The sequence below is a fragment of the Nomascus leucogenys genome, chromosome 13 (genome assembly GCF_006542625.1).
Source record: "Nomascus leucogenys isolate Asia chromosome 13, Asia_NLE_v1, whole genome shotgun sequence".
NCBI classification, from domain to species: domain Eukaryota; kingdom Metazoa; phylum Chordata; class Mammalia; order Primates; family Hylobatidae; genus Nomascus; species Nomascus leucogenys.
In genome coordinates, this window is record NC_044393.1 from 80476135 (window position 1) to 80503735 (window position 27601).

Below are 27601 nucleotides of genomic sequence, written 5' to 3' on the forward strand. Positions count from 1 at the left end.
GCTGGAAAGAGCAGACTAACCTCCTTAAAACAATACCCTCTCCAGGGCCTCCTAATCCCTTCCCCTGCTGCAGACCATGTGAATCCTGATCTGTCTTCCTGGGCCTTGTGCCCAGGGACAGCCAACACACTGGCCAGCAGGCAGGCGAGGGCGGGGACAGGGCTGATGCCTGGATGACTTCGCTAACCTCGCCTGCCCAAGATGGGCTCCCAAACAAGTCACCACCACAGGACAGCACCCGGGGGAGGTGGCAGAGTGGCCCCTTGCCCTGTCTTTAAGGTCAGTTTAAATGACCACATCCAAGATGTGATGCAGCCTCCACAGAAAAGGTGAGCTCTGCAAATGGAGACCTGGATGTCTGTGTGAGCCGGGGACCTCTTTGGACCTTGGTTTCCTCATCTGTCGAGGGAGAGATATCTTTCTCGGAACAAAATGAACATATTTTTTAGAATGTATAAGCTCTTTTTTTTGAGACAGGGTCTTGCTCTGTCACCCAGGCTGGAGTGCGGTATTGTGATCTTGGCTTACTGCAACCTCCGCCTCCTGGGTTCAAGTGATTTTTCAGTCTCAGTCTCCTGGGTAGCTGGGATTACAGGCATGCACCACCACGCTCAGCTGATTTTTGTATTTTTAGTAGACATGGGGTTTCGCCATGTTGGCCAGGCTGGTCTTGAACTCCTGACCTCAAGCCATTCACCCGCCTCAGCCTCCCAAAGTGCTGGGATTACAGGCGTGAGCCACCACGCCCAGTCCCCGAAATGTAAAAACTTTGAGGAAAATGTTTAAATATTCCAAATCTACAGTATCCTTACTGAGGGCGGGGCTGGAAGAAGGGGCAGCCAGGCTCAGCCAGCCTTGCAACCCCCTGCTGTGAGCTGTGCCCAGTCTGGGTGCTGCATGTGTCCTGGTACAGTTGGGGCAGCTCTGAGACCACGGGGTAGAGGGGTGGACATGCCGCCTCACTCACATGCTGGAACTTTCTGTAAATCCACCTATTAAATGACACCTCCTAAGAGCAGTTTATCATCATGACTCTAAACTTAATACTGGGCAAATACTGAGGTCTTAGCATATTGGCGGGACTCTGCGCCACATTCTTCCTGTATATGATCTCATTTGTGTCTCCAGCACCCTCTGAGGACACACCTTTAGTACCTTTTGATTTTTAATCTTTTTAGAGACAGGGTCTTGCTCTGTCACCCAGACTGGAGTGCGGTGGCACGATCACGGCTCGCTGCAGCTTCAACCTCCTCCTGGGCTCAGATGATCCCCCGACCTCAGCCTGCCACGTAGCTGGGACCACAGGTGCGCACCACGACACCCAGCTATGTTTTTGATTATTTTGTAGAGATAGGGTCTCACTATGTTGCCCAAACTAGTCTTGAACTCCTGAGCTCAAGTGATCCTCCTGCCTCAGACTCCCACAGTGTTGAGATTACAGGAGTGAGCCACAGTGTCTGGCCTATCATGTACCTCGTTCAGAAATGGAGAGACGGACTAGCCCAGGGAAGGCCCCACCCCAGGTCAGAGAGCCGGATTCTAACCCAGCTGTCTCGGGAATGAGTGTTCTACCTCGCCCCTGCCCCCCAATACCCATCACGCTGGGTCTGCACCAACCCGCACCCTTCTCAACTGGCCCTGTCCCTGCTCCCAGGAGCACCTGCAACCTGTCCCCAGGCACACACACACTTCCAGAGCCAAAGCGCATGGACATTTGGCACGCAACTCTTCCCCTAGCAGTAAGTTCAAAAACAACCTTGGTAAATATTTTTCTGAGGGAGCACGTTGTCTTTCCCACGCCACCTCCGGCCTCCTGCAGCCGTGAAAATAACCAGATGTGTATGAGTTTCTCAGTGGCCCCTGGAAACCTCCACCAGGGCCCAGTCTCCACTCTTGGCCTAAAACAAACAAGGGCCCCGAGCCAGAGGGAAGTCCCGCATGCATGGCTGTGGGATAGTCACCTCTGAAACGGAGAGTGCCTCTGGGAAGAGAGGGAGAAAGTTCTGTGAAATGGAGCCTGTGAATTTCCCAGGGAATGATCTGCTTCCGTCTGGTGGACAATGAAGGTTAAGGCAGCAAGTTCAGCTCTCCAAATTTCTATCCTCTTTGTGTTCTGTCCTGGCGAGAATTCTACCCTTCCAGGAATAACACCTGTGTCCTTCTTGCTGCAGAGTAATTCACAGCAGGGCACGTTCCCCAGGCAAAATCCCAGACTAAATCCCTGCGTGCTGGGGATGGAGCAGGAGCAGGAGGTAAGGCTCTCCAATGGTCACCCGCTTACTCTGCAAAGCAGGGCAAATAAAGCTAAAACTATCACCTAACTCTCTCCTTGGCCCAGGAGGTAGAAGAAAAAGCATGATTACCTCCCACAGAGCACACAATCCGAATTTCTTTGGTGGTTGATGACACTGGAGCCTGTATCTTTTGGACAGTGGGGAGTGGAGTGGAGGTGGGGTTGGGGGTGACTTGGGGGTGGGAGGGTGTTGCTTAAAAAGAACAAACAGGCCGGGCGCAGTGGCTCACACCTGTAATCCCAGCACTTTGGGAGGCTGAGGCGGGTAGATCATGAGGTCAGGAGTTCAAGACCAGCCTGGTCAACATGGTGAAACCCCATCTCTACTAAAAATACAAAAATTAGCTGGGCTTGGTGGTGGGTGCCTGTAATCCCAGCTTCTCGGGAGGCTGAGGCAGAGAATTGCTTGAACCTGGGAGGCAGAGGTTGCAGTGAGCCGAGATTGTGCCACTGCACTCCAGCCTGGGCAACAGAGCGAGACTCCGTCTCAAAAAAAAAGGACAAACAAACCAAGTAAGTGGATATCATTAAACAATTGAGGACTGGCTCCCTTGTCCTCTGCCAAGGCCTGCAGGGAAAGTTAAAGGCCATGTTCCTTTTAAACAAAGCCAAGTCATCATGGCCCTCCCGTTAGAGTTCGTCAAGGAAGCCTGGTTTCCTATGGGCACCGCCTAGGGAAGTGAATCAAGAATCTCAGGGCCAGCCCCAGTTGGAGCCAGGTGTCTAAACAGCTGAACATTCATCCCCTAAAAGTAGTTTCATGACATCAGAGACGGGACAGAGGCATGACTGAGTATATGCCTCAATGACATACACACACATGCGCACAGCTGTGAACTCACAGCTCTTCTTTTCCCAAGAAACTGGGAGCAAAATATTTCCCTCTGAAGTTTTGCAGGTCAGAAAAGGGGTCAGGTTTGCTTAGATCACACAAGATTGATTCTTAAGTCAGACTTGGGGCTCCAAAATGGGTGGAGGAAAGGAAGGCACTGTCTCTTGCCCCCTGGCCCTCACAGGCTCCATGCCCCATTCTCTCTCTGCCCTCTCTCTCTGCCCAGTCTAGCTACCCTGCAAGGTGGGTGCAGAGGCCCAGATGTCTAGGTCAAGTTTATTTGGCCACTCCCATGCCCAGAACAAGAAAAGAAGGTGAATTCAAAGTGGAAGGGAAGCTGGCTGCAGTGACTCACGCCTGTAATCCCAGCACTTTGGGAGGCTGAGGCAGGAGGATCACTTGAGCCCAGGAGTTCAAGACCAGCCCGGGCAATATAATGACACCTCACCTCTACAAATAATTTTTAAAATTAGCAAGGCACGGTGGTGCATGCCTGTGGTCCCAGCTACACAGGAAGCTGAGGCAGGAGAATCGCTTCAGCCTAGGAGGTCAAGGCTGCAGTGTGTTTGTGCCACTGTACTCCAGCCTAGGTGACAGAGGGAGACCCTGTCTCAACGATGATGACAATAATAACAACAACAAATAAAGTGGAAAGGGGGTACCTGGAGCCTCAAGACGTGACTCTAGGTAAACTAATCACCAGCATCCTCTGCCTTGGATTTCCCATCTGGAAAGCGGGTACAGCGCCAGTTAGAACCTCCCTCCCTCTAGAGCATGGCAGTAGTGCAGCTCCTAGGGAGAGGCAGAGCCAGGATCACAGGATCCAGAGATCCTGGTCCCAGGAGCTGCCACCTTTCTTGTTTTTCCTTACAGCCTGGTCTTTGCTGGCACAAGGTCTAGAGATGCACAGCACGAGGAGCTGATGCCACCCCTTGGGCTAGACGCAGGGGCCAGGGCTAGGGCCAGGCTGGGGCTGAGTCCACGGTGCTCTGTGACCAGAGGCTGGGATGTTTTCTGCTTTTCTTTTTTTTTTTTTTCTCATCAGTTCAACCAAATTTATGTTTTTAAGCCACCGTTTTCTACTTTTTAAACTTATTATTTTCATATTTATTTAAAGATAGGGTCTTGTCGTGTCATCCAGGCTGGAGTACAGTGGCACAAACATAGCTCACTACAGCCTCTCAAACTTCTAGGCTTAGCAAGTAGTACCCACCTCAGCCTCCCAGGTAGCTGGAATTACAGGTGCATACCACCATGCTTGACTAATTTTTAAACTGTATGTAGAGATAGAGCCTCACTATGTTGCCCAGGCTGGTCTTGAACTCCTGGCTTCAAATGATCCCCCTGCCTCGGCCTCCCAAAGTGCTGGGATTATAGGTGTGAACCACCGTGCCAGGCCATCCCTTGTCCCCTGCTCTTTAAAAGCCATGCAGGCATCACATTCCTCTGCATCCCAGGGTCATAATATTACAGCCAGAGGAAGCCTAGATGTCATGTGATCTCAGCCCAACAAGTAGAGATGAGCAAGCAGTCAGAGGACCAGGCACTACCACGCCTTCTTTGGCATTTAGAACCATGTAGTCCCACTCCCAGGGCAGCTCCCCAGTCCTGTGGGGTCTGAGTGCCCACACACACCTGGCTCCAGGTGCTGCACCCCTCTTGGTCATTGGACAGGGGAAGGGGAGGCATCTGACCTGCAGTGAGATAAGAAAAGGCCAAGGCCAGCAAAACACCAAGAGCCCCCAGGGCACTACAGGACATGTGTCCATGCCCCCTTCATATTACCCAGGAATCCCTGGTGTTACTGCCTGTCCCCAGAAGCCAAATGCATGAGAACAGCCCCCTCCAGTCATTCCCAATGGCTCAGAACATCCACGCTGTCCAGCTAGGTTCCCTCTGCATATGCAGCCACACACACCCATCAGTCCCATGATGCCAGCAGTCCTGGGGCCGAAATCACCCAGCTTTAGACCATGGTAAATACTAAAAAGGAAGGCCCCTGAGAGCCACTGGGCCAGCTCCTCATTCACAGATGAGGAAACTGAGGCCTGCAGGGAGGACACCGGGTTGTGAGTGTCTGGACAGAGGATCTGTTTCTTTTGCAAACCCACTCCTCAGCTCAACACCCAACTCAGATGGACCCTGCTGGTTTTCTTCACTGTGCCTGCCACCAGCCCTGTGTACACGTGGCGCACCCACACAAACACCCAGCGCTTAGCCAACAAGAGGCCCCAGGGCCAGTTATAGCTGGCACATGGACACGATTGCCCTAGAGTGCCTGTGGCATTCAGATGTGATTCTGTGTCAACAGGACCAGACTTCCAGATTCGTCCAGGGCTGTGAAGCCAGAGAATTTCCCTGCCCAAGTGTAATCCCCATAGGATGCCGTGGGTGAACGAAAGGCCAGGACGGGCTCCCATCCTGCCCTTCCCCAGAAGCTGATCCACAGCACGAGCTCTCTAGAACCCCGGCCATGGAGAAGCAAAACCCAGGATGACCTCAGGACGAGAAGCAACGTTTTGGGCGGTGCTCTCAGGGCCTCCAGATCGGGGAGGCATAGGCAGGAGTTAGGACAGCACAGGCCTGGGGAGGGAGCAGCAGGGCCCCCGCACGCCCTGTACCACACTTGTCAGTGCCCCCAGGGCAGGATGCAAGACTGCATCTGGCTGAACAATGGGCACCCCTCCTCATTGTCCCACCTGCGAGTAGTGCCTTAGGTGCTAGCTGCAGCTGGAAAAGCACATGCAAGCTGGTGGCTTAACAAACAAGTACACCACCCCCTCAGCCACCAACTCCCAGGAACAATGACAGCATGAAGGTGGATGAGACCCATGCACTCAGCAGGCCCTGTTCAGCCAGAACTGTCTGTGAGCCACTATGACAGTGCTGGCTACCAGAACATCCTGGAATCCCCTTCTCCAAGCTCCTGGGGCAGGACGACAGGATGACGGGACTCAGGATCTAAAACAGCACCGTGATGCTGTCAGGTTCAAGGACTCAAAGCAGCAGGGGGCAGAGGCACAACAGGAAAGAGCCAGACACAGGCAACCGGCAAACAATGTCTGCCCCCATCTGGGCAGAAAGATCAAACATCAAAAACACACACTTCCATAATTCTTTTAACAGAGCCTCCCACTTCTGGCTGAGAAGCAACACCACTGCAAACACTCTTGAGAGGCCACCAGTCTTGAATATAACTTGTTCCCAATGGACTCTGGTGCAAGCAGCCTTCAAACTGGCTGCGACCTGCCGTGTCGTTTCCTATAAATCCCCTAAGGTCAGAGGGCCCTCTTCATTTCAGCTAGACACATGTGAGTGTGTTGTTATAGTTAATGCTTTTCCAGCTTGGTCTTTACACAGGACTGTCTGGGTTTTAGTACTCTAAGTCCCACATCCCAGGATAACCTGTTAATACTGGGTAAACTGGGACAGTTGGTCACTACCTTCACATCAGTATTTCCCCCAAAATATCCTGGGGAAACATGAGTGTTTCACAAGATGTTAATTGATGTTCTACTAAAAAGAGGAAGCTGAAAAGGAAATGGTCCCATGGTTAAAGTACGTTTGGGGAATGATGGGTTAAACAAAGGTAATAAGTAATCTTCCTTAGAGGATATTTCAAAGCATGTAAGATCATAATGTATTTTGACCTTCTAAGAAGGGAAATGTATCATTTTATTAAATATTCATTGAGAGCATACCTATTAAAATCTTGAGGACTATGAAATGTTCTTACTGGACACAGTTTGGAACACAGCTTGCTTTATGGAATATAAAAGTAAAATAAAAAACCTCATACGGTGCTAGCCCAGACTTACCATGTGGGTAAACTGAGGCACAGAGCAATGCCCCCAAGGCAGATCTGTGAGTACTTCCTACCTTCCCTTCCTATCTTCCTTCCACTTTTCGTCCTTGTGAGGAAATATTCCTTTCTCTAGTTGTTGGATTGTAGCTCCATGCACCTCCCCCACACCCTCCCTTTCCTGAGAAGGAAAATGGAGAGCTGGCCATAGAAAGATCAACATTGTGCTTCACTGCCTGGCTCAATGGCATCAAGAGGAATTTAGTGCAAGAGATGGGGTAGGCTCAGGGTTGGATGATCTAAGAAAGGAAAGTGAAAGGGAGACTGGGATCCCAGGGCTAGGAGGGAGTGTGCACTGGGCGTGGCCAGGGGCTGATTACCCAATCACAAGCGCATTTATCCAGGTAGAAAGAGAGCCAAGAGGTGGAAGACTGCATTTAACCATGTGATGGGCTAACCACTTAGGGGGCTGCCAGGATCAGGGTGCAGGTGGCTTCAGAAAGCCTGTTTTGGGCCAGGCGCTGTGGCCTATGTCTGTAATTCCAGCACTTTGGAAGGCTGAGGCGGGCGGATCACTTGATGCCAGGAGTTCAAGACCAGCCTGGCCAACATGGGGAAACCCCATCTCTACTAAAAATCCCAAAATCAGCTGGGCTTGGGGGCAGGTACCTGTAATCCCAACTATGGGCGAGGCTGAGGTGAGCGGATCGCTTGAACTCCGGGGGCGGAGGTTGCAGTGAGTCGAGATCGTGCCACTGCACTCCAGCCTGGGTAACAGAGTGAGGCCCTGTCTCAAAAAAAAAAAAAAAAAAAAGTCTGTTTTGACTCAAAGCCCCAAAGTGAAGGGCAGTGCCCCCTAGGGGTGAGCTGAGGAGCACCAAACAGGAATAGGAAGGCAGGGGGCGCCATCTCAGCCGCTTCTTAGCTAAGCCCACCCTGGCCAACTTTATCTGAAACTGCGGGTCTGCAACTAACCCTGCCTTCCCGCACTGAGGCCCCCAGCCTGAGTAATGGGGAAGGGACTTGAAGAAGAAAGCCCTGGCCCTGTGAGGTCGCAGAGGATGCTGCTCTAGCATGGCGCTGGGGGTGGGGTAACAGGGTCTGTTGACTCACACTGGGCTAGGGCTGACGCCAATACAAGAAATAAAATCAACATGCCGGGTACGGGTGGCTCGCGTCTGTAATCCTAGCACTTTGGGAGGCTGATTAGGCTGATCACCTGAGGTTGGGAGTTCAAGACCAGCCTGGCCAACAAGGGGAAACCCCATCTCTACTAAAAATACAAAATTAGGTGGGCATGGTGGTGCATGCCTGTAATTCCAGCTACTCCAGAGGCTGAGGCAGGAGAATCACTAGAACCCGGGAGGCGGAGGTTGTGGTGACCCAAGGTCGTGCCATTGCACTCCATCCAGCCTGGACAAACAAGAGTGAAATTCCGTCTCAAAAAAAAAAAAAAAAAAAAATCAGCATGTGTGGATGCTTTCTGCACATCAGAGGCACCACCTACATGATCCTATTTAGCCCTTGCTATGAAGGAGGGCACAATACCTATCTGCCCGCTGGAGAAGCCCAGGTAAAGGAACAAGTCTGAGATCACAAGGCTAGCAAGTGTCGAAGCTGTGGCTAAAATCCAAGCCTCTTAACTGCAGAGTCTAGGGCACCAGCAGAGCTTTCCATTTTTCTTCTCTTCACCATCACAGCAAAACTGTTTGTCAAAGGAATTCTTACGTAGAGACCTATCATTACAGAACAGTGAAAGGTAAGGCCTTCGCGAAGAGGATGGACGTAAAACTCCCCCCAAATCGGTCTCCTCTTCATTTTCCTCTCCAGGTATGCACCCCAAGCCCTCGGTGGCCCCCAAGGCAGCTCCACAGAATACCTCCCGCAGGTTTCAAAGCCACTGGCCCCGGCTGCTGCTGTCACTGAGGACTCATAGCCAAACCCCTAAGACAGTATTTCCTTGGCCCTGCACTCACCCGCTCTGAGGTGAGAGGGAGAGATGGGGAGCAGAATCACTTCTTCCCTATCGACAGGCCAGTGGGGGAACCCAGGTCTTTCCCCTGCCTACCCTGCCCAAGGCCCAGCTTATGGGGGTTCCTTGGACACCTCGGATCCCTGTTGCAGCTCTTGGAAGGAGCCAGGTTTCTTTGTGCATTACCAGGAACTGCCCCTCAGGACCAGAAGGCTACAGCCACACAACTGGAGGACTAAGTGGGCTTCCTGAGAGCCGTGTTTCACTTGTGCAGAGGCGAAGCTGATCTGACCGGCAAGGTGAGGACAGAGGGCCACTACAGAGAAGCCCAAGGTTTGCAGGGACCAGTTCTGCAGTAGCATTTGCCAGTCACCTACTCCAAATATCTACTCTCTGTTTCCTCTTTGTAACTGAACCACTGTTTTTTGGTTAGGCACTTGGGTGCCTGAAATAAAAATTACTCTTCCCTAAGTTCTCTTTCCTGCCTTCCTTTCAGCTAGTGTGGCCACATGCTAAGTTCTGTTCAACAAAACGTGACTGGACGTGTCACGTGTGGTTTCTGGGAGGCACACTCTAAAGAGGAGCCACATGCTTCTGGTTCCTTCCTTTTTCCAGGTGGCTGGAACTCCAGCAGCCATCTTGGACCACGAGGCCACATGTGAATGATGGCAGAACCACTATACCAGCCCTCTGAAGTTCTATGATATGAGAGAGATATAACTGATGCCTCTCTTATTTAATCCACTACTTCTTTTTTGTTGCTATGAGCAGCCAAATCAAGTTCTAACAAACACAAGCCCCAGTCCTCAGCTGAAGGATCCTTTGGGTGGAGACACCACAGAAGACATGGCCCCCTCCTGCTTCCTACCAGGAATCCCTGCTCCTTCCTGCCCATATGCCTGTTCCCCCAGGACCTAGGCCGGCCCCCACCTGCCACCTCTTTCTTGAATCAGGTAGCCTTGCATTTGGAGAGCACAGGCTGGCAGGCAAGACTTTAAGTTCTAAGCCAGCCCTGACACCCACTCACTTAACTAACTCACTCATTCAACCTATATTTACGGAACAGTTACTTTGTGCTAAGTTCTATTCTAGGTGCTGTGGCTACAGCGCAATGGAAGTCCCTGCCCTCATGGAACTTACAGTCTAACGGGGGAGAGACAGACAAACAAACAAACCAATGAACACACATCAGGTGACGAGTGCTATGGAGAAAATAAAGGCGAGTAGGAGGAAAAGAGCGTGCTGGGGGGAGGGGTTTCTAAGCAGAGCAGCCCCGGTAGGCCTCTTTGAGAAGGTGGCATTCATGGGGAGAGCTGAGTGAGGGAGTGAACCACGTACATATTTGGGAGAAGAGCTGGTTGTATGATCTACTGCAAGTCCTTGTGTCTGTGCCTCAGTTTCTCCTCTCTGGAATGGTCTGTGAGATAAAGGTCATCCAAAGGCAGGCTACCCCAGCTGGAGCGCTCTGTGGTTCCAATCGGTGTGTTGGGAGTAGGTTGGCATGGGAACCTGGCTGGATGGAGACCAAAGGGCCTCAGTCCTCAGGCAGAGCTCCAAGAATTTCAGGTTAAGAAGGAGCTGTGGCTTCAGCCTCACACACAGCCAGTATGTTCAAGAATTACAGAGTGCCCTCCTCACCGGCTTGCTTAACTGCTGTCCCTTCTGCTGACCCTGATCAGGGTCAGGTAGCTAGAAGGTAAGAGATCAGACAGCATAGACCCCAGGTCAGTCCACACATCCCTAGGGGCCTGGCTCTGGGAGGCCCCTGCACCCCAATCCAGGGCCAGATAGCAAGCCTCTCTCAGCCGCTCCTTAGAATTCTCTTTCCCCAAGTGGAGGCACATACATAGCCTTCCGGCCATGACAATTGGTAGACGAGGTGCCACCCTGCACCCTGGTCCTGGGAAGTTGAGGTGGCTTATTCCCAAGGGGAATAAGGCTACAAAGGAAGAGAGGGTGGTGGTGATATGTGTCGGGGAAGGGGGTGGGGATGGTTGGAGGTGGCCCAGGGGCCAACCTTAGCTGGGGGACCCCCTTAGCGGAGAGTCTGTGCTTGCTGCTGCTCCAGTGATTCAGGGCAGGGCCAGGACTCAGAGACAATGCAAGAGCTTGGGATGCAGGAGATGTGGGCAAGGGCCACTGATGAATCTGCAGCTGAACGCTGCATTTTGGGCAGCCAATTATCCCGCAAACATTTCTTAACCACCTATTTGGCTAGAGGCTGTGGACATGACAGGGGGTCCTCAGCCAGTGGGCCAGTGGCAAACACAGACATATTTAGGCACAATGCATGGTGGCCAGTGCTATGGCACAGTATTCCAGGCACCCTTGGGAGTCTAACTCTTAAATAGCAAAGTGGCCCCAAGCCTCAATTTACCCTTACGGTAGAGGGGTAGGGAAAGAAATGTGGGCACAGTATAGGTTTGTCACCATCCTAAAATCCTTTTTAAAGAGGCTCATGCCTGTAATCCTAGCACTGGGAGGCTGAGGTAGGCAGATCACTCAAGGTTAGGTGTTCAAGACCAGCCTGGCCAACATGGTGAGACCCCATTTCTACAGAAATTAGCTGGGTGTGGTGGTGCATGCCTGTAGTCCCAGCTACTCAGGAGGCTGAGGCAGGAGGATGTCGTGAATCTGCGAGGCAGAGGTTGCAGCAAGCCAAAATCACGCCAGTGCACTCCAACCTGGGCAACAGAGCAAGACTCCATCTCCAAAAAAAAAAAAAAAAAGTAAAATAAAAAAATATATAAAGGGGATTTGGTGAGTTTTTCCAATTCCCAGGAGGGAATCAGCACTGAAAGGGCTGAGTTCTATTCTGGTATCCACAGCTGACACGTATGTGCACATGCACACACATACATGCACACACACACATGCACACACACACGCATGCACACACACGCGTGCACACCCATCTCCTGGAAAGCTATTTATTGAGAGTCACTGGGAACTTGGGCAAATGAACCCACCCCCCTGGCCTGCAATCCCCCATGTGAAACAAGCAGATTGTAGTAGATGATTTCCAGAAGGCTCCCCAGCTCTAGAATTCTGTGTCCTATGATTTTCTGGCTCATTTAGAAGTGGTGTGGAGGCCGGGCACGGTGGCTCACGCCTGTAATCCCAGCACTTTGGGAGGCTGAGGCGGGCGGATCACGAGGTCAGGAGATCGAGACCATCCTGGCAAACACAGTGAAACCCCGTCTCTACTAAAAATACAAAAAAAAAAAAAAAAATTAGCCGGGCGAGGTGGCGGGCGCCTGTAGTCCCAGCTACTCGGGAGGCTGAGGCAGGAGAATGGCGTGAACCCCGGGGGGCGGAGCCTGCAGTGAGCCGAGATCGCGCCACTGCACGCGCCACTGCACTCCAGCCTGGGCGATAGCGAGACTCTGTCTCAAAAAAAAAAAAAAAGAAGTGGTGTGGAAAGTACCCTTTGCCAACCGAATTCCACATTGCACAGCCTGTAGGCTGCCTACTTGAAGCAGTCATATGACAAACGTTACTGCAAATATGAACAGGCTCCTTTAAGGGATCCTCTGTGTCAATTTTCTTGAAGGCTTTTCTTATACAGAATGCCCCGGTCATTTGGCCTGTGCAGGGTAGGAGTCACCATCCCAGATCTGTTACATCACTTGATTTCTTAACAGCCCCATAGAGCAGACAGGACACATGATAAACAGAGACCCATCCAACTTCGCCCATGTTCCTGGGTCCGGGACACGACAGGAAACCCCACCAGCTGAGCTCCCTGCCCTGTTTCATCATGCCCAGTGTGCAAATAGGAAATGAGCCCAGAGCTGGGTAAAGAGCTCCTGGCTGAGGTCCAATGAAAGTGTCCAGGCAGGCTCAGGCTGGTGGGTAGGGATGGGCAGGGCAATGCCATTCTCTTTCTCTGATTATGTAGGAATGGTTTCCATTTCAGCTAGAGCAAAGCTTGCATTCAGCAGCCCTGAAGAGGGCCTCTGCCTCAAAGGGTGTGAAGAAGCAGCCCTTCCTGGAATAGGGGTCATCTATGTCCCCTCCTGAGAAGTCCAGTGAACTGGAGACACGGTTCCTCCCACTTCCCTTAAGAGTGAAGGGCTCTGAGCTGGGCGCGGTGGCTCGCGCCTGTAATCCCAGCACTTCGGGAGGCCGAGGCCGGCGGATCACGAGGTCAGGAGATCGAGACCATCCTGGCTAACACGGTGAATCCCCGTCCCTACTAAAAAATACAGAAAATTAGCCGAGCGTGGAGGTGGGCGCCTGTAGTCCTAGCTATTCGGGAGGCTGAGGCAGGAGAATGGCGTGAACCCAGGAGGCGGAGCTTGTAGTGAGCTGAGATCGCGCCACTGCACTCCAGCCTGGGTGACAGAACGAGACTCCATCTCAAAAAAAAAAAGAAAAGAGTGAAGGGCTCTGAGCTAAGTGCTGAGCCAGCTCCACAGCAGACACCAGCATCACAGGGGTCACCAGCCCCACAGAAGCCTTAACCTTCAGCAGTTGCTCCCACCAGCTCTGGCTGCTGGAGAACAAGCCCACTGGCCAGACATCCCTTCCCAGGATGCAAACTCCCCTTCCAGGGAGCCTAAAGCCAGGGCTGAAGCCGGTTCCCCTCAGTTCTACACAGTCCAGAGTATCCCAAGCGACCACTCAGCGCTGGGTGCTGGGCTGGGCCTTGGAGGTAGTGATAAATATGTCGCTGGCCCCTTGAGGGCCTCACCGCATGGTGGAGGAGACACACAGATCGTGGAACACACTTTGGTTCTCCCTAGGAAACCAGGGAAGGCATCTCAGAGATGATGCCTGAGGGTGGCTAGGAGTGGCTCTTCCCCTCCCTCCCTGCTAGGGGGGATTTCTAACCACAGGGAGTCCAGTCCCCTTCCCCTCTCAGCTTTCCACAGGGCAGTGGTGTTAAAACCCCAGCCAGCACCCTCCTCTCCCTTCAAACATGGGTTCCTGAGGAAAACCAGATGGGGGACAGCCTCCATGCCTCTCCCTCCACCTTCTCTAGGCCTGGGAGACACCCTGAGGACCCTCCTGGGCAGGCCACGCTCCCCTCCTCACAGCCCTTCTCTGGGTGACCACACTCCAAAGCTCTGGCCACACTGACACCAGGTGCTTTTGGGTCTGCCCTTGAATGGCTGGCTCCTAACCCCCCATGTCCAGCTCGCTCCTGCCTCAGATCCTGTCCCAAGCTGCGCCATGCTGGGAACACCCACATTCCCCCACCCCAGCCCTGGGCACCTTGTTTTTTTCCTTGAATCAGGGTCTCCCTCTGTTGCCCAGGCTGGAGAGCAGCGGCGTGATCTTGGCTCACTACAACCTCCGTCTCCCAGGTTCAAGCAATTCTCCTACCGCAGTCTCCTGAGTAGCTGGGACTACAGGCGTGTGCCACCAACATGCCCAGCTAATTTTTTTGTCTTTTTAGTACAGACAGTCTTCCTACGTTGTCCAGACTGGTCTTGAACTCCTAGGCTCAAGCGATCCTCCCACCTTGGCCTCTCAAAGTTGCTGGGATTCCAGGCGTGAGCAGCCACGCCCTGCCACCGTGGAACTCTCTCCAGTTCTGAGAGCTAATCTCCCCAAAGCCTCAATGACTCCATCTCAAGAACAGCCATCACAGACTCCCCGTCCCTAATCTGCATCTCCCCTACACACTACAATTCATAGAGCCTCAGCCACATTAGGAAACACTGACCCTTTTAATTTTAAAATCCCTATGTGAAAACCCCACCTCCTTCAGGAAGCTTTCTCCAGACCTCCAGACCACCCCTTCCAAATCTTACACTCTTTTACATATGCCTCCCTCTCCCACAGAGTGGCACTGGGGCTTCAGTTTTTATTATCATACATCCACTGATACCCACAAACATTGGCAGAATCCCAACGCCTGGGGTCCCTTAAACCCACCAGGTGCTCAATATATATGCTTATTAATCATCATAACTATTTTTGAGTGTTGATCCTGAGTTGGGCGTAAAGCCAAGCCCATGATATATATACTCGCTCATCTTCACAGCAACCCACAAGGTAGGGCTGTTATTACTTCATAGATGAAGAAACTGAGGTTCAGGGAGGTCCACTATTTTGTCCATGGTCACGCACATCTCTCTGACCCAAAGTCTGAGTGTTTCCACCCCACCAAGCTGCCTTTCTGTTGCCCAGAATTCATCCATTCAACATCAGATTGAGAGTACTGAATCAGCTTGTCCTTTTGGTAGCTGAGGGAACACGGAACCCCAGATATCTTATCATGGTGGAACCAGAGGTCCCTTTGGTTCTTTTACTCTATCTCACAAATAACGAAACGGAGGCACAGAGATGTGACTTACCATTGTGGTTCTGCCAGATGGTTATCAAACCAAAAAGCACTGAAAGGGGGTCTGATGAATTGTCCGACCCCTAAGGTGAATGCTTTCTTTGCTGGAGGCTGCATAATCCACCCACATATTGGAAGGTTAGCTGGGGGAGAGGGGCAGGGATGGACCTGTCTGGGGATAATTCCTTTGTTGCAGAGACTCGAGCTATAAATCTTTCTTGCTTTGAATCAAATCACAGGATTCCAGCAGGTGGGGGGCAGTGTTTATGCTATTCCTGAGGACAGCAGCCCAGGCGACCACACCTTCAGAAGGACAGGGATGGAGCTGGCCTTACTGAATCCCTAGAGGGTGGTGTAAAATGCACCATAGCTACTGAACAGACCAAGCTTGCCACAACATGCCCCCCACAAGCCTTTTCTGACCTCAATATATGCAAATCATCATCGCCATCATGATCATCATCCTCTCCCCATCCCCCACTTAGCACTTTGCACTTTTCTAAGTGCTTCCCAACAGTGCTGCAAACTGTAATGCATACAGTGCTTGGATAGGCCAAGTTACTTGCTGGTTAGAACAGGCACTGGGTTATGGTCATTTTTGTTTGCCACATACCAAACTTCTGCCATGTGCCATGCCCCGTGCTAGGCCAGAAGTGGTGCTTCATGGAAGAGCCATGGTTTCTGGCAGTGCCCAGGTGCCAGGAAAAACAGTGCCATCCTTGAAGCCAGCAGTGAGCTGGAGTCAGAGCTTTGCCCGCTGGTGACTTAGGGACATTTCCTTTTAGGGCAGAACAGGGAGGGTCTTGTCCCCACAGTGCCTCCCACTCCTCAAAGGAAGGGTGGCTCAGCCTCCTTAAGCACAGAAGCACTAGGGACTAACTCCTCTTTCCTGACACAGCCCAACGCCCTTCTGGGTGGTTCTAAGAGGCTTCCCAACAAAAGGTTCGTATGAAGGCCCACCCTGAAGTCCAGCTGTCCCCAGAGTAGGGCTAAGGAGCCACGACACTCCCGTGTCATCTCAACCCTGCATGTCGTGCGGCTCTTCAGCGATTGCCACTCTGAAAGCTGTTCTGACTGTTCCTCACACTGCAGCCCCTCTTCCAGGGACACACATTCTTCCCCCGCCGGGACCTTCCCTTTCTAGTCAGGCTGGTGGAGTCTCCCACCGGCCACAGGAGGATGCCCATGCCTGCCTCCTCCCTGAGTGCCAGCCCCTGCCCACTACCAAAGGTTTCCTGTGGTGCAGAGGAGAGACTGTACTTCCCTCCCATCTCCCCTGGTCCCTTAGAGTCCAGTCCCAAACTACCAGCACCTGCTCACAGCAGAGTCCCTACCCTGCCTGTGCTGTCCCTGCAGTCCCTAGGGTGATCGCATCACCTCCGCTCTTCCTGCAGACCCGTGCTCAGGTGGGCAAGAGAGAATGAGAAATGCGCCTCTCCTGTGGGGCTGAGCCGACTCAGGCTGTTCCCTGCGGGCTTAGGAACACCTGTTCTGGTTGAGTTTGCAGCCATCGCCTGTCCCCCAAAAGGGAAAGAGTAACATTTCACCTTGAAAAGAAACAGGGAGGGGATGTTTCTGAGGTGCAGGTGTTTCATGAGAGACAGGTACATTTTCTAAGGTGTGTCTAAAATGCAGCCCAATCCTATTCTACGAGAGAGAAGTTCCCGTTTGAACAAGAGGATTCGAGGGGGTCTCACCATCGTAGCCACGCACTAAGAAGCGATTGCTTTGGGGACACGGAGGTAGGACCCCCACTCAGCCAGGTGACTCTGGGACTGTGGAAGGTCCGCTTACGACTCTGTACCTGCCCCAGCACGGGCTCAGGGAATTGAGCCTGCACACATTGTTTAGAAAAACCTCTCTGCAAACGGGTAAGCACATCGCCCGCGTGGGCCGTGGCTGGAGGCTTGTCACCTGCTTCAGGGACTTCCTCAGGAGCCTCTCGCCTGCCTCTTTGCCTGGAATTAACGAATACACAGTACAGCTCCTCATTCCCTCCAACACGAAGGAAAGGTGTAATCAGATCCCGAGGGTCCCGCAGAAGCGTGGAGCCTCGCGGTGCCGTCTCCCTTTTCTTTCCCATGCAAACCCACTTAGCACCGGCGCGCCCCTGTCTGCCCGGGCAGAATCCACCGCCCACTCCTCCCGAGTGGAGACTAGAGACGAATCTACGCTCGGGCCCTGCACCTGCCGCGTTGTGGAGTTTGGAGGGGGCGTGGATGGTGCAAGGTCAGGGCTCCGTGTGTGGCCCCGGCGGTGATAGGGCTGCTCGGGTCGGACCACGCGGCGCGCCGGGCTTCCCTGCAGCTCGGCCGGGCAGGGGGCACATGGGCATGGTGGGAGTCCCGGCGGAGCACGGGCCGGCCACTTACCACTCTCGGAGGACACTGGCGACGGCGACAACAGTAGCAGCAGCGCCGAGAGCACCACCGCGCAGCGCATCGTGTCCTCGCCTCTGGGCCGGGAGCAGGTGGCTGCGGGGCCGGCGGAGGATCCGCGCGTCCGGGCGGTAGGAGCGTGGGCGCCGCCTGGGGAGGCCTGTGGGTGGCTCCGGCGGCCCGGCTGTGACCCGGGGCTCCCGAGTCGCGCTGCGGCGACTCTTCCTCCCTGCTGCTGCCGCAGAGCCGGGCTGGGACGCAGAGCCAGCGGCAGAGGAGCGGCGGCGGCGGCTGCGTCCTGGGCGGCGTCTGCGCGGCTGCGGCCCCACTAGCGGCTGCGGCTACTCCTGGCCCGTCCAGTCCGCGCCGGCCCCCGCCCCCGCCCCCGTCCCTCCCCCTCCCCCTCCCCCTCCCCCAGGAGCCTGCCCGCGGCGGCGGCCGGACCGGGCGGGGCCGGGGCTGGGCGGGCGCGGGGCCGTGAACAATGAGCAGAGGAGGAAACTCCGCCCTGGAGCGCGGCGGGCGGGAGGGCCGGCGGCCTCCGCGCCTTGGGTGACTGTGTGTGCGCACGGGCCAGGGCGGGGGGCTCCTGCGGGGCAGCCGGGCCCCGCCCACAGGTGTCCCGAACAGGTGTCCCCCCGAGTGCTTCTGAGTGGGCCCGGCGGGATCCCCCAGCACACCGCCGGAGCCCTCGCACTACGAGCAAATCCGGAGCGGGCGGACCCCCAGCCTTGCATGGTAGCTGATAACTATTCGCGGCCTCCCGGGCTGCTGCGCGTTCTGCAGCGACCCGGGAGAAGCTCATCTCCCACCTGCCAAGTGCAATTCACCTCCCTGTGGGCCCCCATCCCGCACGACTTCTGAGCGGGGTCTCTCTGCAGCTAGGTGTGCACGGGTTAAGCTGGACTAATTCACTGCTTCACCTCTCCAAGGGTAGGTTCCTTACCTGTGAAATGGAGATGATGGTTAAAAACAACAGCAATAACAGTTTCAGGGATAAGTGTGTGCCAGGCTTTACATATATTAATTCTTTTACTCTTCATGACAACCATATTTTTAGCCTCATTTTGCAGACAGGGAAATTGACTCAAAAAGAGATTAAGAAACTTCCTGAGGTCACATAACGGGTAAGTGGCAAACCTGCCTCTGAGAGTAGTTTGGAGAAATACCGTGCACCGTGCCTGGAATATAGTAATTGCTCTGCAAGGAGTGGTTATTACTCTTATTCCTGCTATATAAAGAACAGCTGTAAAGATTAGGGCTTTTGGGTCAAAACAGACTGGGGCTCAAAACCTAACTGTGCCAATATATTAATTGTAAAACCCTAGGCAAGTTATTCTCAGTACCTCATTTCTTTTTATCTGTAAAATAGGGATAATAACACCTACCTCAGGGGGTTGTTGGGAAAGTTTAAATGTGACCTTACAAGACAATACTTAGCCTAGGGCCAGGAACACAAAAGTCTCAATGAATGAAGTAGTTCGCCCTCCAAGTGAGGATCAGAGATATTTGCACACTGGGGGTGGGAGTGGGTGTTGGAGAATTCCGTAAACTGAGTTTATCCGGTGAAAGAACAAAGAAGTTCCTTTCCCCTCCCCCGCTCCCCTCCTTCGCCCACCCACCTCCACCCCACGAAAGCTGCCTGGGAGACGCAGACCCCAGGCCCGCCTGAAGAGGAGGCACATCAGCGGAGCCGGGAAGCGGAGGGGGCGAGGGGTGATTAACCTTGGAACCAGGGTACGGCGTAAATTTGGCTCACGTGACTCCGGGGTTGCCAATCTGGAGTCTGCCAGATGGGGCTGGGTGGAGGGGTTTTCCCCAGGATCTAGCCGCGTCTCGGGGACAGGGGACTCCGTGAGCCCCTCAAGTCGGCTGCAAGCAGGCGATGCCTGCAGGGCACTGCGTCCCTGGAGCCGCGAAGGAAGCGCTGGAGCCCTGGCTGGGGTTCCGTGGCAGCCGGCCTCAAGCTTGGGAAGGGCTGACGGGGCTGTTTTCATCAGGAAGTTTCTGCAGGATCGTTCTGGCCCGGTTTTCCACACCGCATATGGGAAAGACAGAGGGTGTTCCCTGTGAATACTCTGGGATATGTGTGTGTGACTATCTTTGATGTTTTTTTAGTACTGTTCCCCTGACATCATGTCAACAAAAGGCTTGTTTCTCTTCTGAAACCAAGCAATATATATATATATATTTTTTTTTTTAACTGGGATTTTTAAAAATGTGTATCGCACTCTGATTTAAACAGTGTTTTTGCACTCATTCAATTTCTCTAAAAACTCAGAAGCAATCATGTTAACTTTATAAAGAGAGCGTATATTTTGAAGCTTAGGGCATTTTAAATTCACATGATTTGGGATTGGTGCCATTACAAGATCATGCAAAATTAAAATGAGAGCAGACATCTGGGCTTAGAGAAGACACAGAAACGTTGCAATTGTGCTGGACTCTCCCCAGTATCCAACAGCCCCCTTCAACTTATGCACAACGTGGCTTTCTGGAATGAGGCTGGCTGGGTTTTGAGGTCACCGGTGGCCAGTGAGATGAGCTACCCCCAGGTAACTGGCGTGTGCCTTTGGCCCCATTTAGCATTGTGCTCCAACTAGCAGGCTCGCCGGCCCAGAACACCTGAGCTTATATTTGAAACCCAAAGCACTTTATGGATGCTGTTTTTGAAGCTTTTCATCAGGAAGTTTCTGCAGGATCATTCCTTCTGGGATTTGTTGCATTTTGGTTATTTGTATACATGCATTAGCTCCCCTAGTAGACATTCAGCTTCTTTAACATGGAGTCTTTCTTATTTATCCTTTACTTACTCAGACCACCAAGAACAGCACATCACTTTTTTTTTTTTTTGAGACAGAGTCTTGCTCCTGCTGCCCAGGCTGCCTCCGCCTCCCAGGTTCAAGCGATTCTCCTGACTCAGCCTCCTGAGTAGCTAGGATTACAGGCATCTGCAACCACACCCAGCTAATTTTGTATTTTTAGTAGAGACAGGGTTTCTCCATGTTGGTCAGGCTGGTCTCGAACTCCCGACCTCAGGTGATCTGCCTGCCTCGGCCTCCCAAAGTGCTGGGATTACTGGCGAGAGCCACCGCATTTTTATCAAGCAAATGGTTTTGTTGCCCCATGGGCGGAGAAGCCAATACTATGAAGCACTAGCTTTGGAAAAAGTAGTGGCTTTATTTGCAAAACTGGTCAGCAAAGAGACAGGAGTGAATTCATATCTGTCTCCCCAGCCAGGAATGGTGATTCATGCCTGTAATCCCACAACTTTGAGAGGCTGAGGTGGGCAGATCACCTGAGGTCAGGAGTTTGAGACCAGCCTGGCCAACATGGTGAAACCCCATCTCTACTAAATATACAAAAATTAGCCAGGCTTGGTGGCATGAGTCTGTAATCCTAGCTACTCAGGAGGCTGAGGCAGGAGAATTGCTTGAACCTGGGAGGTGTAGGCTGCAGTGAGCTGAGATTGCGCCACTGCACTGCAGCCTGGGCAACAGAGCAAGACTCCATCTCAAAGAAAAAAAGAAAAGAAAAGAAAAAATGTCTCCCCAATTGGAGGCCTGGAGTAAATTTATGGGATAAGAAGGCAATGAAAAGATTAGGAAGGTTGGCTTGTCAGAATCTGATTGGAGGGCTTTAAATTTGACCATTTACAGAAAGGTATGTTGAGGCGGACTTTTAGCCCCACATCTTCCAAGCCATTGTACCTCTGGCTTCTGAGAGAGTTCTGGCATTCGGGTTCCCATCAAGTCTCTTAGTCTTTTTAGTTCCAAGGGAGAATTCATTGTTTTGGGGGTGTTGTTAGAGTTCCAACTATTTTCTATTGCTTATGCTGGAGCAACGTGACATTTTGTTATCAACAGAGTAAGCCCAGTTTGGGCCTGTCCCTCAGTTACAACATCATACATATAGATACAGATACAGATCTATAGATACAGAACTTGAATGCAAATATGAACGTCACCTGGAAGATATTATGCAGGAACCCATGGCACAAGGTTACACATTTTTCCATGGCCCCTGGCTGTCAACGTTAGGGGCCATAATTCTCTGCCCCAGGTGCAATTTGGTGATGTTTACCTAAGTGCATCCATATGTGCAGATTCAGTAAATCCTCTTGACCCTCATCCTAAGTAATACTGATCCCCAGTCACAACATCTAGGAGTGAGACAGAGCATCCGCTACCACATCCCCCAAGAAAAGATGAGTACACACATGTATCCATCCTGGAGCCACACCTCCTACTCGTAAGGAGCCAGGGATGCTCTTACCTGGGCTTTCTAATCACTGACCTCTGAATTCCTTGTGGGTTGAAGCAGTGTTTAATTCATCTTGGAATCCAGTGCCCAGTATGGTGGTGTCTGACCCCAAGCAGGTGCATGATATTCAAAGGCTGCATAGATGAAGAAGTGGTTGGATTTTCTCTCCAAGGTTGGGTTACCCCTGACTGCCAGGTGGTGCGGTTCTATGAATATCAGCTGGGACTCAAGTTGGGCAGCTCACCCCAAAGTCATGCCCTTATGTATTATTATTCAATAACATCTACTCTAGTAGGCAGAGTGTGCTAGGTTCGGTGCGCTGTGCTGAGAATGCAGCCCTGTACACAAACATGACTAACGTAGTAGGGGCTGTAACACATGGCATGGGTGGGCATGTGGGAAGTGGAGAGCAGGATGGCTCAGCCCCACCTGGGGAGGTCAAGGAAGGCTCCAGAGGAGGGAACTGGGTCTTGGAGGAGTTGAAGGACTTCACCAAGGGAAGAGTGAAAGGGAAGGCTTTTTGGGCAGATGGAACAAGATCTACAGGTATTTTGCCCTTAGCAGAGCATAGGATTTGTTGGGCTGATGGGAGATGAGGATTGGGAGGTGGATAAAGGTGAGATGCTTAGACAATGAAGAGTCACTACAGAGTTTTAGCTTGAAGAGGTAAGACCAGCTTTTCTTTTTTTTTTTTTTTTTTTCTGAGACAGAGCCTTGCTTTGTCTACCAGGCTGGAGTGCAGTGGCGCGATCTCGGCTCACTGCAACCTCCACCTCCCAGGTTCAAGCAATTTTCCTGCCTCAGCCTCCCGAGTAGCTGGGATTACCAGCACATGCCACCATGCCTGGCTAATTTTTTTTTTTTTTTTTAGTAGAGATGTGGTTTCACCATGTAGGCCAGGCTGGTCTTGAACTCCTAACCTCGTGATCTTCCCGCCTCAGCTTCCCAAAGTGCTGGGATTACAGGCGTGAGCCACCGTGCCCGGCCCCAAGACCAGCTTTTCATAAGAGAAAGATCATTCTAGCCTCAGTGGGCTTAGGAAGGGTGGGCTGATGTGAGGTGGAAGGTCAGCACAGCATTTGGGGAGGCTAGCGCATCTGTCCCTAAAGGGTCTGCCCTCAGACAGTGGTGGTGGGAAAGAAGAGAAGGGCCTGATGCAAGAGGTGTCTGAGGGGTAGCATTGATATAGGACTCAGTGGCCCATTGGATGTGGACATGGTGTGTGGGCTGGTGTGTGTGGTGTATTGAGGGCAGAAAGACGTGGCAGGACTGCATGAATTATCTGAGTGCCATGGTTGGAGGGAGAGTAAATGGAACAAACCGTGATGGAGAACATAAGAAGAGAAGCAAATGTGGGAGAAGAAAATGATGGGTTCAGTTTCAAACAGGTTGACTCTGAAGACCCATGGCCACGTCTCAAAGTTATATCCAAGACAAGACTCAGGGGCTATGTCTAGAAGTTCTTTCCTTCCCCCCTGCCCCCCAATAAATAGAGATGGGGTCTTGCTGTGTTACCCAGGCTGGTCTCAAACTCTTGGCCTCATGCGATCCTCCTAGCTTGACCTCTCAAACTGCTAAGATTATAGATGTGAGCCACCACACCCACCCTAGAAGTTTTATCTGTGACAGTAAAGCTCAGACCTGAAGTCAGGACTGGAAATGGAGATCCGAGAACCATAACCAAGCAGATGGGGTTGTAGCCATGACTGTAGATGATGGGCCAGGAATATTCTGCAGTGGAAAAGAGAAGAGGCTGAAGGCAGAGCCCTTCAAATTATCAACATTAAGGAATGGGCTTAGGAAGAGGAGATGGAGAATGTATTGCTGAATAGAAAGTCAACCAAAAGAGAATGGTGCCATAGAAATGGAGGGAGGGGAATGTTTTAATAAGAAGGAAGTGGTCAAAAGTGTCACCTGCTCCAAGGACTGAAATCTACCAGCTGAAGTTTACAATGAAAGGGTCCTTGGGGATCTTACCCAGGGTGATTTTAGTGAAGTGCAGTAACTGAAGGGAGAGAATGGAGATGAGGAAATAGAGGCAGCGAGTGTGGATGGGAAGGGAAGGAGGGAGAACATGGAGTCGAGGGAAAAGTTTGTGTGCATTGGTTCATTTAAAAATTGGAAATGTGTAGGCCGGCTGTGGTGGCTCATGCCTGTAATCCCAGCACTTTGGGAGACTGAGGTGGGCAGATTGTTTGAGCCCAGGAGTTTGAGACCAGCCTGGCCAATATGGTGAAACTTTATCTCTGCACAAAATGTAAAAATTAGCCAGGTGTGGTGGCACATGCCTGTAGTCCCAGCTATTCAGGAGGCTGAGATGAGAGGATCGTTTGAGCCCGGGAGGCAGAGGTTGCAGTGAACCAAGATCGCGCCACTTCCACCTGGGTTACAGAGTGAGACCCTGTCTCAAAAAATAAAATTAAATTTTAAAAAATTGGAAATGTGTACATGACTGTGGGCCAAGAGGAAGACGATAGTTGAAAGGGAGAAGTTACAAGAGATGGGATGAGAAGCAGAGATAGAAGGACTAATCTCAGGCCAAGGGAACTTCGTCACTGAAGGTATGGATGGAGATGCAGTTTGTCATGGTAGGTAGGAATAGCCTTGGAATGAGTCAGCCCAGAACTTCATCTTTGCTTTGTGACTTAGTAGCCATGTGATTTTGAGCTTTTACTTAACCTCTGTGAGCCCCAGTCTTCCCCTCTATGAAATAAATGACATCAATTTTGCAGAATCTCTGTGAGTATTTGTGTGTGGGGGGGGTGCACAATGCCTAGCTGGTGCACAATAAATACATTTAAAAAGCAAAACTTTGTGTCCACAGCAGAGCTCCAAGGCCCATGGGATTCCTGCTGCATTCACTCTGGTGAGGAGCCTGCTCTTCAGCAGGCATTTTTTCTTTTGGACGCTCTTCGTGGTGGGTTGGAAGAGCAGGTCATGCCCTGGCGCAGCAAGTAGAGAGGGTTTTCCACGATGGCTGCATCCATTGCAGGCCAGAGCTGTGGGTTGCAAAATTGCGGTTGTCCCTCCTGCTCAGATGTAATGGAGTTACCTGAGCGTGGGCCCTTGGGACCAGGCCTAGCACCTAAGAGAGAGCCGAAGGCTCAGCAGATGTTAGAGAGCACTTGACCCAATGTGGGAAGAAAGCAGAGTCCCAGAGAGTGGAGGCGAAGTCCTCATTCACTCAACTCGTCAACAGTGCAGGTTCCAGAACCAGCTTAGAACTCTAGCTCCTGTTCTAACAGCCCATTGCATGCATCTGTGTCCCACAGCTGTTGGTCTTACAACTCAAAAAGGCACAGGTGCCCTGGAAGGAGCAAAAGAAAATGTGCCATGGAGATGGAACTGGGGGAGGGAGTTACGAGTCAATTACTACTTACGTTGAACTAAAAGAAGCCCAGGGCATCAGCTTTGGCTCAGTCTTCGCCATACACCCCAAGCTGCTTTCCATTCTGACTCAGCCCCTGCCCATCCCTCCCATTCCCCTGCCCGGTACAATAAAAACAGCGTGCAGTTAGCTTCCTCCACCCTGGAGGCTTACCAGATCCAGAATCAGCACTTGGATAGTACTGCATGGAATTTTGCCTGTATTCTGGGCATGGTGCTAAACGCTTTACATTCCTAACATAATTTAATCTTCATACATCTGGAAAGGTAAATATATTACCATGATCCCATTTTACAGATGAGCAGAGGAAAACCTTATTTCCCTAGGAAAACCCGAAGGTAGAAATGTGTATTACTCTGTTTTCACATTTGCTAAAAGAAAAACTTCAGGCTGGGCATGGTGGCTCACGCCTGTAATCCCAGCACTTTGGGAGACCGAGATGGGCAGATCACTTGAGGTCAGGAGTTCGAGACCAGCCTGGCCAATATGGTGAAACACCATCTCTACTAAAAAATACAAAAATTAGCTGGGCACGGTGGTGGGTGCCTGTAGTCCCAGCTACTCAGGAGGCTGAGGCTGGAGAATCGCTTGAACCCAGGAGGCGGAGGTTGCAGTGAGCAGAGATCGCACCACTGCACTCCAGCCTGGGTGATAGGGTGAGACTCCGTCTCAAAAAAAAAAAAAAAAAAAAAAAAAAAAAAATATATATATATATATATATATATATATATATAAAGAAACACTTCAGCTGAATTAAATTTAAAGGAGTTTAATTGAGCAATGAGACCAATTTGCAAATTGGGCAGCCCCCAGAATCACAGCAGATTCACAGAGACTCTAGCGCAGTCACGTGGTGGAAGAGGATTTATAGACAAAAAAAGGAAAATGACGTACAGAGGTTGGAAGTGAGGTACAGAACAGCTGGATTGGTTACAGATTGGTGTGTTTGCCTTATTTGAACACAGTTTGTACACTCAACAGTAGATGAATGGTTGAAGTATGGCTGCTGGGATTGGCCAAGACTTGGCTATTGTTACAGGCGCATACTCCTAAGTTAGGTTTTCAATTTTGTCTGCCTATTAAGCTAGGTTACAGTTCATCCACAAGGACTCAAATATAGTCCTTCTCAGGGCATATTTAGTTTGCTTTAACACATTGCTATAAAGAAGTACCTGAGGCTGGATAATTTATAAAGAAAGAGATTTAGCCTGGTGCAGTGGCTCACGCCTGTAATCCCAGCACTTTGGGAGGCTGAGGCGGGTGGATCACTGAGTTCAGGAGTTTGAGACCAGCCTGGCCAGCCTGGCCAACATGGTGAAATCCATCTCTACTAAAAATACAAAAACTTAGCTGGGCATGGTGGCATGCGCCTGTAATCCCAGCTACTTGAGAGGCTGAGGCAGGAGAATCTCTTGAACCCGGGAGGCAGAGGTTGCAGTGAGCTGAGATCACGCCACTGAACTCCAACCTGGGCAACAAGAGCAAAACTCCATTTCCAAAAAAAAAAAGAAAGATTTATTTGGCTCACAGTTCCGCAGGCTGTGCAGGAAGCATAGGGCCAACGTCTGATCAGCTTCTGGGGAGGCCTCAGGAAACTTACAATCATGGTGGAAGGCGAAAGGGAAGCAGGTGCATCACATGGCCAGAACCAGGAGCAAGACAGCGAGGGAGGAGGTTCTACACACTTTTAAATGACCAGATCTCGGCCGGGCATGGTGGCTCATGCATGTAATCCCAGCACTTTGGGAGGCCAAGGCAGGCAGATCACGAGGTCAGGAGATAGAGACCATCCTGGCTAACACGGTGAAACCCCGTCTCTACTAAAAATACAAAAAAATTAACCAGGCGTGGTGGTGGGCACCTGTAATCCCAGCTACTCAGGAGGCTGAGGCAGGAGAATGGCGTGAACCCGGGAGGAGGAGCTTGCAGTGAGCCGAGATCGCACCACTGCACTCCAGCCTGGGTGACAGAGCAAGACTCCCTCTCAAAAAAAATTTAAAATAAAATAAATAAATAAATGACCAGATCTCACAACAACTCACTCATTGTTGCAAGGATGGCACCAAAAGGGATGGTACTAAGACATTCATGAGAAATCCACCCCCATGATCCAATCAGCTCCCCCTAGGCCCCACCTCCAACATTGGAGATTACACTTCTATATGAGATTTGGGATGAGACGATATCAATGTGGCTTTGTTATGTGGCCCTGCTGCCTGATGTTGACATGTATGCAGCTAATTTCCCTGATGAGCTATGGCTGCTTGAGGACAGAGCTGTGTCTGGCTCTCCTTCACACCCTTGGCAGTGCCTGACTTTTGCATCCTCACCGTCTCCTCTCCTGCCTTCCCTTCACCTGCCACCAGAGAATTGGACTC

General features: G+C 51.6%; 1 protein-coding gene across 1 annotated transcript in view; it reads right to left on the reverse strand.

Annotated features, from left to right (window-relative positions):
• PODXL (podocalyxin like) overlaps positions 1-17942 on the reverse strand; it is a 55572-nt gene extending 37630 nt beyond the window's left edge. The window contains exon 1 of the mRNA XM_030825630.1: positions 17567-17942. Within this exon, the coding sequence (XP_030681490.1) occupies positions 17567-17636 (70 nt within the window). The 5' untranslated portion in view covers positions 17637-17942. The remainder of the gene's footprint in view (positions 1-17566) is intronic.
• Between the last annotated feature and the right edge of the window lie 9659 nt (positions 17943-27601).